This window comes from Camelus ferus, chromosome 19, assembly GCF_009834535.1.
Source record: "Camelus ferus isolate YT-003-E chromosome 19, BCGSAC_Cfer_1.0, whole genome shotgun sequence".
Lineage (NCBI taxonomy): Eukaryota > Metazoa > Chordata > Mammalia > Artiodactyla > Camelidae > Camelus > Camelus ferus.
In genome coordinates, this window is record NC_045714.1 from 36,612,571 (window position 1) to 36,629,845 (window position 17,275).

The 17,275-nt window shown below is 46.4% G+C and overlaps 1 protein-coding gene across 5 annotated transcripts in view; it reads right to left on the bottom strand.

The window, feature by feature from the left end:
* Positions 1-7,662: 7,662 nt before the first annotated feature.
* The window catches only part of CDK5RAP1 (CDK5 regulatory subunit associated protein 1), a 47,267-nt gene continuing 37,654 nt past the window's right edge, over positions 7,663-17,275 (bottom strand). For 3 of the 5 annotated variants that reach the window (XM_014554682.2, XM_032462113.1, XM_014554681.2), the window contains one exon: positions 7,663-9,486. In XM_014554682.2, the coding sequence (XP_014410168.2) occupies positions 9,466-9,486 (21 nt within the window). In that variant the 3' untranslated portion in view covers positions 7,663-9,465. The remainder of the gene's footprint in view (positions 9,487-17,275) is intronic. The other 2 variants (XM_032462115.1, XM_032462114.1) reach the window with 1 other exon arrangement.

Here is a 17,275-nt window from a genome sequence, read left to right on the forward strand (position 1 = left end):
TCCTCCTATTGGCAGAGATCTGAGATTGATTACACCAGAGAAAGAAATGGGCAGGAAAGCCACACATGATTGATGAGTTCCAGGAGACTAGATGACATAGACAAGCTTCTACGCAGATAAACATATAAATGTGCACACAAGGGTGTGCATGTCAGTAAAGAAACACCTATGAAAGGTCAAGATCCTGATGCTGACCAGGTCACCCACGGCTCAGCCAGGTCTGTTAAGACCTCCTCACACAGAAGTCAGTAAGAATTGGTACCTGCCTTATCATCTGCACCTGTGATTCTAGCCAAGCTGTGGCCAGCCTTGAAAGGGCTCTCTCTTTCAAGAATCAGCAGGTCAAATCACTTAGAGCTTGGGAACAAGCACGTCCTCATGCCCAGTCTGATAAACCACACCTGCATAAAATAGCTTCACGTGCATCCTGGATTAGCAGAAATCAAAGGCTGTCCCACCTCCTAAGGTTTAAGGAGAGAGCCAGACAAAGAACTGGGAGCCCCAAGGGCCATCAGAGGCCACCTCCCGGATGTACCCCTTCCCAACCTCCAGGGCTGGGTTCATTCTTTGGGTCCAGAGAACCACTGGAGGCACTGACATCAAAGGTCACACCCACCAACAGGTGTCACAAATGCCACCTAAAAGATCATTCCATTTCCCTCAGGTGTTCAAGAAAAATAAGACCCAGGACAGCTGGATTTTGTCTTCTAGTTATCATCGTGAATAGCTTCTGCCTCAGCCCTGCCCTCTGAGAAAAGGTCAACTGTCATTTGTTCTATGCATCTGACATTTCAGCAAAGCCCAAAATGAGACCTTTGGTCACTGGCACCGCAGCTGAGGTTCACAGTGCGAGGACTGCATGGCAGTTGGAGAGGGCCCTGCAGCAAAATGCTGAGCCACCTGAAGGCAGGGACCCAGCCCAAGCCCCACTTTCCACCTCACTTCTCGCCCCAGGCAGTAACCATCCCGTTAGTCAGAATCATCTCCACCCCAAGCTGCGGTAACATCACAGCATGGTCAGACAGGACATCCAAAATCACGAAACACCGAGTGCTAGGAACTCAACAGATAAATATAGAAAAAGCCTGAGACCCAGAGAATAGGCTCTGGAATTTGGGGAGCCATTAAATGAAGTAACAGGGGAGGAGGAGCCTGGGCTAGAGACTGGACAATCCTGAAAACAAATGAGCACCACAGCAGGCTACCGACACCATCCAAGCCTCACCCCTGGGCAGTTAGGGAAAGGAAAGGGGGCTGAGTAATCTATGTTAACAACCATGCTTAAAATCCCCCACCCTCCAGTCACCCTGAAAACAAAGTCCCTACCACAGAGTAGCACTGAGGATGTCTCAAGCCATAGGCTCATATTTGTTTCACAGGTTTCCAGAACAGAAAGAAATCTCTATACCTGCCTCTCAGGGGAGTTTCTTCTACCTTCAGCCAAGCTCCCTTCCTCCCACCCCTTAAACTAGTCAAGTTCTTGTCCACGCCAGATTCTTTGTACTTTCCAACCCCCGGATCTCTACATGGCTGGATCCCTCATATCACCCACATTGGGGATAAAATGTCATTCATTACTCAACACCCTGTCCAAAGGGAACCCACTCCCTCTCTCCACCATCTTTGTTTTCGTACCACTATCAGAAATCAACCTATTATCAGGATCCCCCACTAAGGTGTGAACTCCGTGGAGTACCTGTGTGTCTTGTCCCCCGCCTGATCCCCACAGCCTCCCAAAGTCACTGGCACAGAGAAAGTGCTCGGTGATATCTGCTGAATGAATGTATGCAGGAACACATGCCAAGGGTCACTGAGAGTGTCACACTACTTCAGGGATCGGAAAGAACTCACTAAAGATCCCATCTCCCCAGCTCTCCCCTGCAAAAGAAAAAGTGGGTTTCAGGGAGATAGTTTTATATCTAGTAAGAAGATTTGAGTTCAAATCCTAAATCAGTTGGACTCCTTGGTGTCCTGAGGCACATGACCTCCTCTCTCTAGAACTCAGTGTTCTCATCTGCCAAAAACAAGGGTGTGGAATGGACTAGACTAGTAGTTCTCACATCTGGGCCACTTGCGTGGACCACCTGTGGAGGCTTTTCAAAGCAAATTTCTTCACCTCAACCCTTATTTATTAAAGTATTAAAGAGTTGGGGAAGGGAGGATCCAAGAATTAAAACTTTTTACAACCCCACCAGGTGATAATGATGTTTACAAGGACATCTAGGTTCTTCTAAACTCGGAAATGGTAGTATAGGGGAGGGCCAGGCCTGTGACTGTCATGAGCACTTTCCAGAGGCTCCACCCAAACCCAGTGCAGCTCCCAGAACCAACTTCCTTTCCCTGGGAGTTTGATCCATGATCATCCATTCATTTGTGGGATAGGTTGGAGAATGTCAGTCTCTCCCACCAGAACATCAGCTCCATTAGGGCTGGGACCGTGTCCGGGGTGTACACCACTCTACCCCCTCCAGGAACAGTGCCTGGTACAATATGTATTTGTGGCAAAATAGGAATGAACAAGAGCACAAGGGTCCTTTATGGGGGACTTCTCAGGGGCCTTGACAGGCTAATACACTCAGAGAATCTCCAGAAGAGGGCTCACTATGATGCTTCTACCCAGTGCAGTTGGACCCAGAGCCTTCATCATGAAGCATGGGATGGGGTGAGTATGTCATGGGGAACAAGTGCTGCCCAGTGTGGGCAGTGAATAATAGATGAGTGCATGGGAATTTCACGTGGCTTGAGTGCTGATGAAACCCAACAGACAGGGACCATCTAATCCAGTTACTGAAGGCAGATTTGAACTGAATTCCTAACCCAGACTCATTTATTAAGAGTTTTATTTTGTGTCAACTTTTGTGCTAAGTTTTTTATCTGCCTCCTCTACTCTTCCCAACAAGCTATTCCTAGGGGAGGTGAATGCCCCAAACTCACCAAGCACTGACCACAGAGCCTGTGAACACTTTTCCCTCTCCCTGGATGCTGTTCCACATCAACGATCACCCAAATGACACCTACTCATCCTTCAGACATCAAGTCTCACATAACACACCACAAGGAGGACCCCTGTGAACCCCATATTCTCTCAGAACTAAGGTCCCTTCCACCAGAGCACACCCTTTCATCACTAGGCCCTCAGTAAATGACTGTGCACATTGAAGTACTTCATTAACGTCTGTTGGTCTCAGTAAACCTCAGTAAATTGAAAGCTCTCCACCAACAGAGACCGTGTTGGGTTCTGCCAGTCACTATATCCAGAGCACCTGGCAGCTCTGATAGCTTGTGGAAGAAATAAATGACAGAGGATGATGGAAGCTCAGAGAGATTAAGTCACTGGCAAGGGGGATACAGCTGGCAAGTGGCCCACCAGGATCTGAACCTGGAACTTCCTAACTCCAGTGCCCAAGCTCTTCCTGCTCAGTCACTCATGGGCTGATGATGGGGGGCTTGTCACTCAGTGCTGAGTGCTGACTATGCCCAGGGCCTGGCACCGGCAACACAGGGCTCTCATTAGATTAGCACTTGCCACAATGACAGACCCCTCGACTCTGCTATTCACCCAGGAACCACAAGGCTCAAAGATAACTGGCCTGTGAAGGTTTAAAATAAGAAAGGGACAGACACTTGGCCTGCCATCCTCCCCAAAAGAATTCCAAGAACCCTGAATATCTCTCAGAAAGACATTGACAAATACCAAAACCATTAGAGGTGCTGATCTTGGAAGTCAGCCTGTGTCTTGCCACCCTTATCAGCACAGTTGGATTATGTCCCTACATGTCTGATGACTTTTCCGAGAGACACTGGTCTATAAAAATGGGATGTAGCTTCCCCTCTGACAGTTGGGAGGCAAGAGCTGGAGGAGAGGTAGCTTCTGAAAACTTTCACCCATCAACACGGAACCATCAACACTGGGCAAGGTAAGAACTCACCTAACAAATAGGCAAAAGAAAATGTTGAAACTGTGGGGTGGAACCAAGCATAGGACAGTTCATCAAAGGATAGATAACTTGGGTTTTGCATTTGGAATCTCTTTAGCCATGCCCCTTTCCTGCTGAAAAGCCCAGCACTCTGCCTAGCATGGTAGGCATTCACAACAACCTGTTATGCAACTGCTTTTAAAAAATGGGAGATTTATTACTAGGATTATCAAGGGGTTCCACTCAAAACAATGTCCAACAATTTTTCATCAAGTTAGTCACAGGCACAGAATTTTATTATTTTTTTCCTCATAGGACATTTTTTGTTTGTTTATCCTCATTGGACATTTCTATTTCTCCTAAGACACTAATTCCCATTTCTCATAGATGAGGGTAAAATGAAAAAATAATGAAGATGTGATGAGTTTTTTAAAAAACCAAATTTATTCAATGTGAAGGATTGTCATTGGCTTCCCATTATGTCCTTCCCAACATTTCTTTTCCTTTTTTTTTTTTTAAATGGAGGTACTGGGGATTGAACCCAGGACCATGTGCATGCTAAGGACGTGCTCTACCACTGAGCTATACCCTCCTCCCTTCCTAACATTTCTGCAGTGGTGGCTCTTCCTATGGTGGTGGTAGATGGCAGGCAGCTTGACTTTGGCAATGCCTACACATGGCAAGAGTAAAAATCAACAAGCCCGATTTTACAAAACTTGATTGATGAAAAAATCCAAAGAGAGGAACTCCAGAGTCTACTTGCTTCACTGAGGGAAAATGCCCTAAGACTCAATCCCCACATTACCCAAAACATTAGCAAAAGAAAGACAGAGAATCATTGTAACACAGGAATCTGACCACCAGGTCACACAGCTGAGGTCAGAGTCAAACAGCTTTCCTGCCCTGAGTCTAGACCCAGCTCCCTGCCTTCTCATTAGTACTAAGGCCCCTCAGTGGCAAAGGGTGATAATCCTATCTAGTGTCTGGATTTGCTGGGAGGATTGTACAAGATGTTGCAGGTAAGTGCTTAGCACTTTGACCAGTATGAACCTTGACCGTAAGTAGATACACATGGACACATCCCAAGAAGTAGAGACAAGATTTACACAACTTACACATTTGCAACAGATATGGCTGCTTGACCCCAGCCAAGAGGAAGATACTAGGTGCCCCACGGTCAGTAGGACCACCCAATGCCCTGCACACAGGAGGGGCAGAAGTGGAAGAACAGGGTAACCCAATCACTCAGTCTACACACAAGTTAGCTTGCTATGTTATGCCTGCCACCAATATAATAGTGTGGACTGGCCAATGCTACCACTGGACCAAGCCAGTGCCCTCCTGGAACATGGGAATAGGCTTTAAAAAGATAGAGAAGCCCTAAGATGGCCTCACTCACAGGGAGATGGCTCTGGCCTCTACACATGGAGCTAAAATGCTAGGATAGCCCAATGACCAAATGGGTAGAGGGTGACAAGCCTGGGACTGATTCGTCAGATGGTTTAGTCCTGACGAGACAAAACTACCAGCTGAGGGTAGACAATGGGCACAGGGGAGTATACTGCCCACTCTGTACCACAGGTTTCAGCAACTGAAAAATGAGGGCACAGGCCTTCCCTCTCAGCATTGTACAGAGTTTAGAGCAGCTGATGTCCATTTACACTCCACAAAAGGACTGGCACGTGACAAGCACACACCAACAAGGACAGTACTATATATTAGCTGTCTGAAATCAAGGAGAGACCTTGACACCACTGGAGTGACAATACTTGCAGCTGGATCATTCAAAAAGCTTGAGTTCTCCATTTGGTGACTCAGACCACTCCAAGAATGTTTGAGTCAGGAAGACTGGCTGGAGGATGTGGAATCCTGTTAAGACCACTGGGCAGGGCTTGTCCTGTACTCAAAGGCCTATAGACACCTTTGCGCAAAGTTGACAAAGATGTAGGAAAAAGGGGCCCTTCCTCAAGACATTGACTGCCATGTGCTGGAACACTGTCCCTTGAATGTAGTATACAGACTAGAACACTGACAATGTGAAAGGCAGCCTCCTACAAGAGCTAGGACCCTTGTATGAGAACATCCAAAACAAACATTCTGGTGGCCCTGTAGTCCATGAGAATGTGGTGTCTGACGAATCCCTCCTTTGCAGATCATCAGCCACAAGATGCTGACCCTGTGGGCCTTGGCCATCATGCTAGCTGTCCAGGCAGAAGCATTTGACCTACTGAACCCACCTTCACTGCCGGGAAAACTTCCTATTGCTATACCCTCTGAGCTCTCCCTTAAACTCCCTGTTAGGGTGCCACTCCCGAGTATCCCCGTATTCTGCTCAATTCCAAAAGGCTCTCCACCAATAAAACATCCAGCTGGGACCTCAGGAGCCGAGAATCTACCCGTGGCCAGATACTTCGTGTCTAACAGCAGACTCGGTGACTGTAAGTAAGAACTGTTCCGCTTGCACACCTTTGACTTTCCACTTGCTCACAGATGCTTTTCATTTCCAAGCCCAAAGGCTAGTTAGGCCTTCTGAACAGGTGGTTCTCAGACAGGAGGTGGTATCAGCATCACCTCTGGAGCTTGTTACCAAAACAGCTACCTGGGCCCCACTCATGGACATTCTGATGCAGCAGGACTGTAGTGGCCTGAGAACTCAGTTTCCTAAAAAGATACAAGATGATGCTGGGACCGCTGGTCTGTGGTCTCCGCATGGGGTAGCAGTAGTCAAAGCAACCCTGGAGAAAGGAGCTCTTGGAACTAGCAACCTGTCTGGTTACTTGCCCTTAAAGTGACTCTTATCACCTGGAGACTGTGCCAGGAGATCTCACAGTTTTTCACTGCTGGCTTCCAGAACTCATTCCAGACACCCATGGGTGCTTAAAGCATCAGCCTGGTTGACCAGGAGCCAGGAAATGGGAAACCACCAAATCCCTTGACCAGATTCACAATCTCCAAGCTCCCTTCTCATTCCCTCCCTGAGTCTCAGGTCCCTCCTCAGGGAGATGCGGAACTCAGTCCTCCAGCAATCTGAGAGCAGAAGAGCTCAGGAATTGCAAGCCTTGGTGAAGAAGTGACTCCCTTTGGGAGTCAGCAGAAAAGCCCTCAGAGCTCCATTTAATGGCCTTCTGTAGCCATGGCTTAGGTCGACATTCCAGGATGACAGGACAGGTGACAGAGGGGGACTTAGCACCTGCCTAGTGACTACAGGGCCCAGCCCCACAGCTCACACATCCACTGCTCTGTCTCTTAGGAACAAATGCTCTGCTCTTCCCACCATCTTGCCTTATTACAAAATACTTCAAATATATAGAAAAGTTCAGACAGTAGTACAGATGACAGCTGTATACCAAGTAATAATCTGGGGTGGTGGTTGTTAATTTCATTGTCAGACATACAAAAACCTTGAGAGAGAGAGAGAGAGATCCAGATCCAGATCCAGATCCAACACCCTTGTACCCACCACTGAGATTAAGGAGTAAAACAAGCCAGAGGGCTGATGACCCCTAGGCTTCCACTGAGCTGTATTCCTCTCCCTACCAACCCTCCTAAGGAGGCCTCTGGCCTGATTATTTTTCCCCTGCCATTTGCTTGTATTGTATGACATGTGGATATTCCTTCTCAATGTCAAACTTTGCACTACATGCTATAAAGTCTTCTAAAGGTGAACTGCTTGCATTGTTTCTCAAATTTATATTTCTGATGTGATTAATCCATGTTGTAATGAGAAAGACTTGTCCATTCATTCTTTTTTCATTTTTCAGTTTTATTGGGTAGAATTGTTACAATTTGACAGCACATATACAATATACTGCATGTAAATACAAATACACAATATACTGGACTTTCTTTAGTTTACATATTGTACTGATCCGTTTCTAAGAACAGTTTAGACTTTTAGCTTTTTAAATTTACATAGTTATCAAAGGAATAAAGCCAACCACAAAACAAGAATCAACAGAATGAAGTAATTCAATCATAAAGGGACTTGTCCATTCACTTTTACTGCACTATTGTACCTGATGAGTCCTCCACGATTTACGCATCTATTTCATTTCCTTTTTTTTTTAATTTTGTGCTACTATGAGCAAGGCTGATCTGAACGCTATCATGCAGCTCTCTGGATGCATGTGCACAAGAGATTCTCTAGGGCATAGAACTAGAATGGGGGTGCATCCACATCACAGGCAAAGGCTCTCCAGCGTGCAGAGCCCTGGGCACAGGAAGCAGCAGCAAGGCTCCAAATGCCATGGCTCCTCAACTCAACACAGGCTGATACTAGCCGACTTCTTCCTCCTGCTACTCTGCAGGGCCAGGAATGTTGTCCCTCTGTCTAATCAACTTCTTCACTGAGGTGGGCAAGGTGACCACCATCCAGCTGTAATACCTCTTCTTCCAAGTTCCTTCCTCAGGCCATCGAGAGTGGCACAGAGGTTCATGAGACTTCACGGCTCTCCGAGTTGGCTCCTGACCCTCCTTCCCTTCCCCACCATCTTCTAGGATTCCACTTCTCCCCACCCTGCTCACCTCCTGTGTGGAGGCAAGGATGTGGTTAGCACCTCCTTCCCCCTGATGACAACCATGCTGCAGGAGGATTAGAGCTGATGCAGGAGTTCTCCTAGTAGGGGCAGCTTGTCAAAGGTAGCAGAACCTCCCAATGACCTACAATAGAAAAATGAGGCCTAGAGAAGAAAAGGGACTTGCATAGAAATCACATGGATGGAGAACAGGGGATTCAGATCTGTCAGCTCCACCACCACTTCCCTAGCTGCCTCCTGCCCCACTCAGCACTTAAAATCGGCCATCACTCATTTGTCCTGAAACCAATGACCCACACTGCAGGTTCCATCATGCACCCCTGGACAGGGGCAAGACTGGAGCTCAGGAAACAGAAGACCCTGCCCTAGGCTACTTGGCCTTCAAGGGGCAGAGTCCAGAATATACATATCCTGGGTTACTAGGCTCAAAAGCTAAACTAGATCCCTTCTTTCCATGCCCAAATCACTTTAGAGTAACACAACACCAGGTTGGCTTCAGGCAGGTGCCAATAAATGTTAATTCTTAAGAGGGGACAGGTATATTTCTGGAACAGCAGACCGACCTTGTGGTAGGCAGAGGCAGGGATTGATATTTCCAGGAGGCATGATATACAGTGCCTATGGACCCCACAATTCCAAGGTGCTGGCTCTCCAGCTGCAAACGTTCCACTGGCTGAAAGAGATGGGCAGCCAACAGCAGGAACGTGTCTCTTGACCCTTTTCAGATCTGAACACCATCCTGCCCCTGAAGATAGAGAAGCTGCTGAAGTGTGAGGAGGTAAGTCTGGCTGGTGTGCTGGGGGAAGTGATATCCACGGTGTCCAACTTAGATGTGCTGTCTCTGTTAGACATCACTTCAGCCCTCAGTATCCTTGGAGATGGTGGCCTTGGTGGTCTCCTGGGCAAGGGAAGCAACCAGTCCCCAAAGCTCCCAGTGCCATTGGTCTCAGAAGCTACTGATGCTGTTGGTGGCCTGGTGTCCGTGGGCCAAGAGGCTCTGGGCAGTCTACCACTCACTGGTGCAGAGAAAAATCCTGTAAAAGAACCCGTCAACAACACTGGTCTCTTGACTGGCGACAAGCTCAAAGAATTTACCACGGACACGCTGAGCAGTGTGGTGCCAGAAGACGGCAACAACGCACTCAAGGGCCTGCTGGGAAATATTAAGGTGGAAGATCTCTTGATAGGGTAGGTGCTTCCTTGACCCTAATGCCTGGCACAAGAAGAAAGCTACTATCTGCAGACACTGATGTTCAGTCTCCAACAATCCCATGGAAAGGAATATTGTTTTCATGAAGCAATATTCTAACTCTGTGCTGAAAGGCTGCCCTTTCAGGGGGAAATATGATCAAGATTTCTTGAGCTTAAAGAATCAGGCCACATTTTTGAGGGTAGCAACGGAGTCTGTGGAGCTGTCCCAGGAGCCAGAGCTGTCATACTGTTTAAAAAAACAAAAACAAAAAAACTGGGCGGGTAAGGGAGCTAGGGAGTCCCGGGGATAGATGGTTGGTAGATTGTTAACTGCCTGCTTCAAAGGTACTTCTGCTACCCAGACTGATTCACTGAGCCACAACTGACACACTTGATGCTATCATTTTACAGATTAGAGGTTCAGAAAGTGACAGTGGAGAACATGACGTCGACCATGACAGCTGATGGGATCCTTGTCCATGCTATGACAACTGCCTTCATAGGTGGCAAAGGGTGAGCCTGCTTCCAAATCAGTCAACTGGGATGGCATGGACTAGAGACTAGATCCAGTGTTCAAGGGCCAAACAGAGACCACAAAGAGTAAGGCAGGATGGCAGAGGATGGGGCAAAAGGGGCACCAGGCACAGCTGCCCCCTCCTCCAGCCCAGAGGAGCAAGGTGACGAATGACATCATGGAGTCCCATTCTCAAATAGTGTAAACAAAGCCAGAAATCCAGATTTCCATGTGAAATCTGCACAATTTTACAGATCAGCAATGAAGAGAGAAACTACAGAGAATTCATTTCATACCAACATGGACACTGCTCTTATGGGAAATGTACCTTCCAAATAACCTGGACTTCCCAAGGAGAATCAGTCCATTCTGCACACTGTCCTAGGCAGCTGCAGGGGATAAAGATGCTTAAAATGCCCTCAGGAAGCTACAGATCTAAACATGCACACATGCACGCATCCATCCATCCACCTAATGGATAGTTAATAAACTCTGCTCTGTACCAGATGCTGTGCTGGGCACAGAGGGAAGACTAAAGGCGGTCCCTGTCCAACATCCCTGGAGGAGGAACAGGTTAATAGTGTAGGCCCAGGGCACACAAGAAGACCTGAGCCGGGCAAGAGAATCACACCAGGGAGAAGACAACTCTCTGGACTAAAACACACAGCACTGATGCCTGTCACCGATCGAGCTCCAGCCAGGCCCTTATAACTGAGGCTCTCTGAACCCACTGAAGCCTCTTAAAAACTTAATCAGGAAAGTAGTCCTGTTTCTAGACTAGAAAACCAGTTTAAACTAGCAAAACCAGTTCCAAGCCTTGCTCAAAGTCACTCAGCTGAAATACAGCAGTGACAAGATTTGAACCCAGGCATTTTGTCTCCATAGCCCACATTTGTGACCATTACAGCTAGCAGTGTCAGGAAGAGCCATTTGTCTTCTCCAAAATATCTGACTCAAATAAGATCAGGCTCTGGTATGTGGTGGGTTTTTCCCATGATGCTGGGCACAAGAGTGAACCTGGACACAAGTCGGCCTGGTGCCCCAACAAAAGAAGACCCTTGAAGGTTGGTTAGGAGAGTGATTCTGACAATGTTTATTGAGTGCCTCTCATGAGCCAGGTTCTAAATCCTGTGTATGGAGGAATGGCCAACCTTGGGGCATGCACATTGGAAAGCACCAAACTTTCCCTCACTCGAAAAACTTAGACAAATACATGAGGATGATTCCCAAAATACCTATTGGTTTAGCCAAGCAACATACTGTAACCAGGGCTGGTTTCACCTGCATTTTGTTCTCCACAGCCTAACAGGACCCATAGTCAGCCTACTGGGATTTCAAGTGAACAGCGATTTAACTCTGAAAATTAAAGTTTCTACAAACAACACTCAATGTGTCAACCTCCAAGTCCAGGACAAGGACATTGAGGTCAAGAAAGTGAGCCTGCAGTTACTGAAGGTGTACGTGAGACCATTTTTCTCTTTTTCTGCATCAACTAGCCTGTGTGCCAGAATATCCCTGCTGGCCCCACCCTTAGAGATGTGCTCAGCCAACCCAATGGTTTGATCAATAAATGAAGGCCCGGAGAGGGGTCTCTGCTTGGGAAGGGTCCACTATGTCTGCGAGCAACCTTCCCTCACTCTGCCTGCATTCCCCCTGCTAAGCATAGTTTTCATACTTAGTTCTATTTTTCTGCATAAGCAATATTCACCTAGATAAAAATTCAAAAGATACAAAAAGCCATATAGTGAAAGTCTCCCTCTCACCCAGATATACCAGCTGGCTAATTATCCTCCCTGGTAATAACCAATGGATCCCATCTTTTCTGTTGGCTTTCAGAGACATTTTTTGCACATGCAGCAAACCTGTGTTATGTACACACACAGAAATGGAGGGTATTGTATACACTTTTCTGGTCTCTGTTCATATTTTTAAAAATTGCTTGGAATCGTCTGCATCAGTATATAAATAGCTTCATGTTTTATGGCTGCCTAGTACTCCATTATGAAGAGGTACTATAATTAACTTAACAGTTCCTTATAAAGGAATAGTTGCCTTTTCAAATTATTAATTTTTGTACCCAACTCCAGTGAGTAAGGGCCCAGACAAGTCTGTTTACCAATGTCACAGTATCTGAAGGATAAATTCCTCCATATGGGACTGCTGGGTCAGATGCCTGGTATCCTTGCATATTGCTTAAAGACTAAAAATGAAAGTGAAAGGGCTCAGTGAACAAATTAAACAGCAGGACATTACTGCAGTTGGTTCCTCAATGAATGAGTTTTCTCCAGTTTGGAGGCAAAACCAGAAATGCAAGAATGACATGGCTCTCCACATGTATCTCCACAGGGTCACAGATTCTCTGCCTGTGTCTCTGCCCTTGGATGATGTCATTTGTTCATTGTTGACAGTAACTATGAAAGAGAATGTAAGTAGTGGGAAAACGAAGGGCACCACCCTGCATCATATTACAGGACACAGGAAGAAGCCCTTTCCACAGATATGGTCTGATGCTGGGAGAAACTCAGAGGAGACATCAGCCCTTCAGGAGTCCTGATTCTGGGGAAGCAACATCCTCTCTGGCCCCAAATACCCAAGGCAGCAGGATAGGACAATGCCTCATTTGGCGGGGGAGGGGGGGGGTGTTCTGCCAAAAAGGAGGCCAGGAAATAGGACAGAGAGAAGGGAAGGAGGATAGGGGAAGAAAATAGGAGGTGGGGTAAAGAGGACAGGCCTGCGGCACTTCCTTGGCCAATCTAACAGGTAAGTTCTTTAACAGATTAAAGAATCAAAATTGTGTGACACTGAGCTCAGTGATGTCAACGAACGCAAGAATGGTGAGTACAAACACCTGGCCTCCCTGGGGTTGCCAAGGTCAACGGAGGGAGATGGCAAAGGCTCCTCTGGGGTCCGATTAGGTGGCCAGCAGGAGAGGATGGGGCTGTGAACTGCAACACCATGCACCTCCAAGCACCCAAGCAGAAAATGTGGCAACTTACTGCTTCACTGAACCACTGTGACTCATTCTCCAGGAGGTGCACGACAAAGAGCCCCTCTGAAGTCTCTGGTAGCTTCCTGGTCCCAACTGGTTTGCAAAGTACATAGTGTTGAGTTTGAGCTAGGAGCACACCAAGGAGGCTGAGAAGCAGAAATTCCCTCCAATGTCCCCTAACATATCCAGGAAACCAAGATAACAGGACACAGTAGGAACACAGCTGCCAAGACAGTCCAAGCAGGAAATTATTGACTTTTCCCATGTCCCAGAGCAGACGAAATACAGGGCCTGGGAAGCAAGACATTTCCTTCCCCCAGAGAAACTGGCACATCAGGGACAGTGCCATGCGGTCGCATCACCTTCCTCTCCATAGCCTCCTCCTGGACACGTGTGGAAAAGCCAACTAGGCACCAATTTTCTGCCTGGGATGGAGGGAGAGGAAAGGGTCCAAGCTGGTCTCCCATCTGGGGGGCAGAGCCCAGCAGAGAGCCCAGGGCACAGCACCCTCAGGGAACTGCAGGGGCCTCTACATGCTCTTTTCCTCTCACCTGCAGCTACTGGCTTGTTCAAGTACCACGTTAAAAGTGTCAGGACTTCTCCAGAAGGTCTTTCAATCTTCTACTCTGTAAGTATTCTTTGTGCTTACAATGAATTCTGCAGGAAGGCTGAAGACATCCCTGACCTCACCAAGTACCCTCCAAATACATGACAATCCAGCCTTCATCCCTTCTCAGATGCCCAGAACTTGACCATGGGGTGAATCTCCCAGGCTCCTACCCTAACACCTGAGCGCCTGCCACAGGGGTCAGCCGTGTGTTCACTTCCATTAGAGTCAAATGCACAATCCCCGTGAGGCATTTCAATGATGACAACCACTTCTTGACCAGTAGGACGTGCCCAGCACAGGTTAGACACTCAACAGACAATACATAAGAAGACAGAAAGTGCAGACTCACCCACCCACCCATCCTAACCACCTGGGGAATGCGGACCTGGGCCATGAGGAGTAATGAAGAGATGCAAGGTTTTGGACTCACTTCTGTGAATCCATCTATACTAAATATCTTAAGTACATATATATTTAAGCACAAAGAAACAGAGGTATTAATGATGGAGAAAGAAAAAAATTAGAAAAGAACAAAAAGGAAATATCTGAGCAAAGTAAGAAATGACTAGAAATTTTTCAAAAATTATAATGATACACAAAAATGCTTATGAAAGTACTGTTAATTTTTTAAACAAATTTTTTTAAAATTATTTTTTATTGAAGTGTTGTTGATTTACAATGCTAGTTTCAGGTGTACAGCAAAGCAATTCAGTTACACATATATATACGTATATGTATATTTTCAGATTCTTTTCCATTACAGCTCAAGAAATTTAATATAGTTCCCTGTGCTATGGTACTGCTAATTTTTTAAAAGCAAAATAAAAGTGAAATTAGGTATGCAAACAAAAAGAGAAATACCAGTGATGTCACCCAGAATCTCTTTTCCCTTCTTCCTACTTCTCTGAACTTTTCAAACTCCCTGCCATGTGGAATTTGCATTTTACAAACAGAGGGCACAATACATATGAAAGGAAGAGGAATTATTCAGTGGACGCCAGGATTCTATGAAAAAGCCTTCACAGACAAGGTGAGCCTTGAGCTTGCTTGACAAGGAGATCATTCTAAGACTGGGAGAACATGTAAGGAAAGGCAGGAACTGTGAGTTGTGTACAAACATGCACACACACACATTACCTGAAGCAACACTTAAATGGGGGAATTCACCTGAAAAATGAAGATGTGTGGCTTCTCTTGGAAAATCAGAGGACTGACGGTCTGAGCCACACTGTCCAGGGCTAATCAGCTGGTGAAAGCAGTGCTTCCTCCTTTGTGAGGGGCTCCTCTCCCCTGTCTCCACAAACCCCACCACTCCCCACAGTCTGCTCCATGGAGGCTGGGAGGTCAGCTGCCCTTTGCCTTCATGCTCGTCCACTCCAGCGCTCACACGGGACCACCTCACTCCTCAACATCACAGCCGGGCCTCCCACGACACTGAAAACTGATGGTAGCCTCACATACAGAGAGTTTTCTGTTGTTCTCTCTCTAGGCCCACTTCCGCCAAAATACATCCCCTGTGCCTGGAAGTCTCCTTCCTCTAGATCCTAAAAATGTCAGCGTTTCCCTAACTTTGTCCCACGAAATGCTCAAAGCAATCATCTCTCAAAGTGCCAAGCAGAGCTCCGTTAAGGTAAGCTTCATCCACATGGCTCCTCCACTTTCCTCTTTGCTTAAGTCTAGTCTACCAACCTCTAAGTATGAGAAGGTAGAAATCAAGTGGGTTCTGGAACATTCTTCCAGAGATAAACATAAGGAAATGCTATGGGATACATGTTTTCCCTTAATGGTCATAATGGCTACATCCACCAGCCAGGCAACAAAATCAAAGTGGATCCTTGTTTACATTGGGGAAAAGGAGAGAGCAGGCGGCACAGGAGGACAAACGTTTTCTGAGTGCCTTCTGTGAGCCAGGTACAAGGCCAAGTGCCTTTACATGATGTCATTTCATCCTCACAACAGTACTGGGAGGTAGGGTTTCTTACCCCATTTTACAGGTGACCAAAGTGAGAGAAGTAACTTATTAATTGTCACAGCACGCACAGGGGAGTGGGTTTATCTACATATGAGGTACTCGTATGCTCCCAGCTCCCAAAGTGGTAGAAAGCATAGTAGCAATAGTTACAACAAAATACTAACCAAAGAGTACTTTCTATATGCCAGGCCCTATTTCAGCAATGCACAATGTTTCCTTAACAGAGTCTCTCCAAATTATCAAGTGCAGAACTATCTGCCACAAGAGCATAGAAAGAAAGGGGCTTTAAACTGGGTAAGGAGTAATAGAAAATGTGTTTCTGTGTTACATATCCCACTGTCCTTCTGAGAAAGAAAATGAGATAAAGAGAAATGTCTGGAATTAGACACTGTCTGTGTGGTCATGTCAGCTGTGCCAGGACCCAGTGAGGTGACCGACACATACTACAGGATCTATGAACACTTGAATAAATGAACTAAACACTGCATGGATATCTCATAATGCAATGTCCTTCAGTCCTTCCTCCTCTCCACACTCTGAATGATGACTTCTTTACAACAGATGAATAACCTGGATGCAAAGATCACCAAAATAGCCTACATCCACCAGCCAGGCAGCAAAATCGAAGGCACTTATTGGGTTGACGTGGAAGAGAATGGTGAGAAGTTTGCCACTGGGGAGACGGTGAGTGCTGACTAACAAATCAGAATTGGGTTGTGAAGGAGAACTAGCAGGAGGGAAGGTCACGTGGAAAGAAGAGTATTCTGTACGGGGCGCTAGTACCAAAACCGTGAGGGCCAGAGTGCCTGGCTGTGCCTCTCGGGGAGGAGACCAACCAGGCTGGTGGGCTCAGCCTCGAGGGGGGAATAAACACAGGTTGTCTCCTGAGACCAGGTCGTCTCCACTCCAGTCCTAACCTGTGACCTTGTTGGTCATATCACAATATGACATGTTTGTTGAGTAGCCTGGTGAAGGTACTATTTTTTAACGCATGTTTGTTTTATATTAATGCAGACTATAATCATCTCCCATAAAGGCAAGATTTCAAAAGACAAATTGACAGCAGGCATCAGGATTCTGAGGTACTATCTATGGCTACAAAATCCCTCTTGACATTTCTCAGATAGGAAGCAATATCTAGAGCCCAATTCAAACCACATGAGAAGAGTAACAGAAAGGCCCTTGGGAAGTACTTGGATAATTATAGGGAAATCAGATGGGAGTTTTACTCACATGCGGTTCTTTATCTTAAACTTCCTATTTCTCTTCTGTATTTAACATTTTATAAGTAACTTTAAGAAGCAATGGAGCTAATACCCAAACTCTATTTAAGAATTGGCTAATATTTTTTATTTGAAAATAATTTTCCTTGTATTTTGCTTCCTGACAGCTCTAAATACAGTGTGATGCCCCCTGAGGCTGTAAGTCGACTTGGTTTTCAAAACATTTATTTATGATAGGTGAAACATTATTTTAAAGCCAGGCACTCGGTGAAACGGAGACGCTGCAAAGGAAAAGGTCACACAGGCTAGATCACAGACACAATG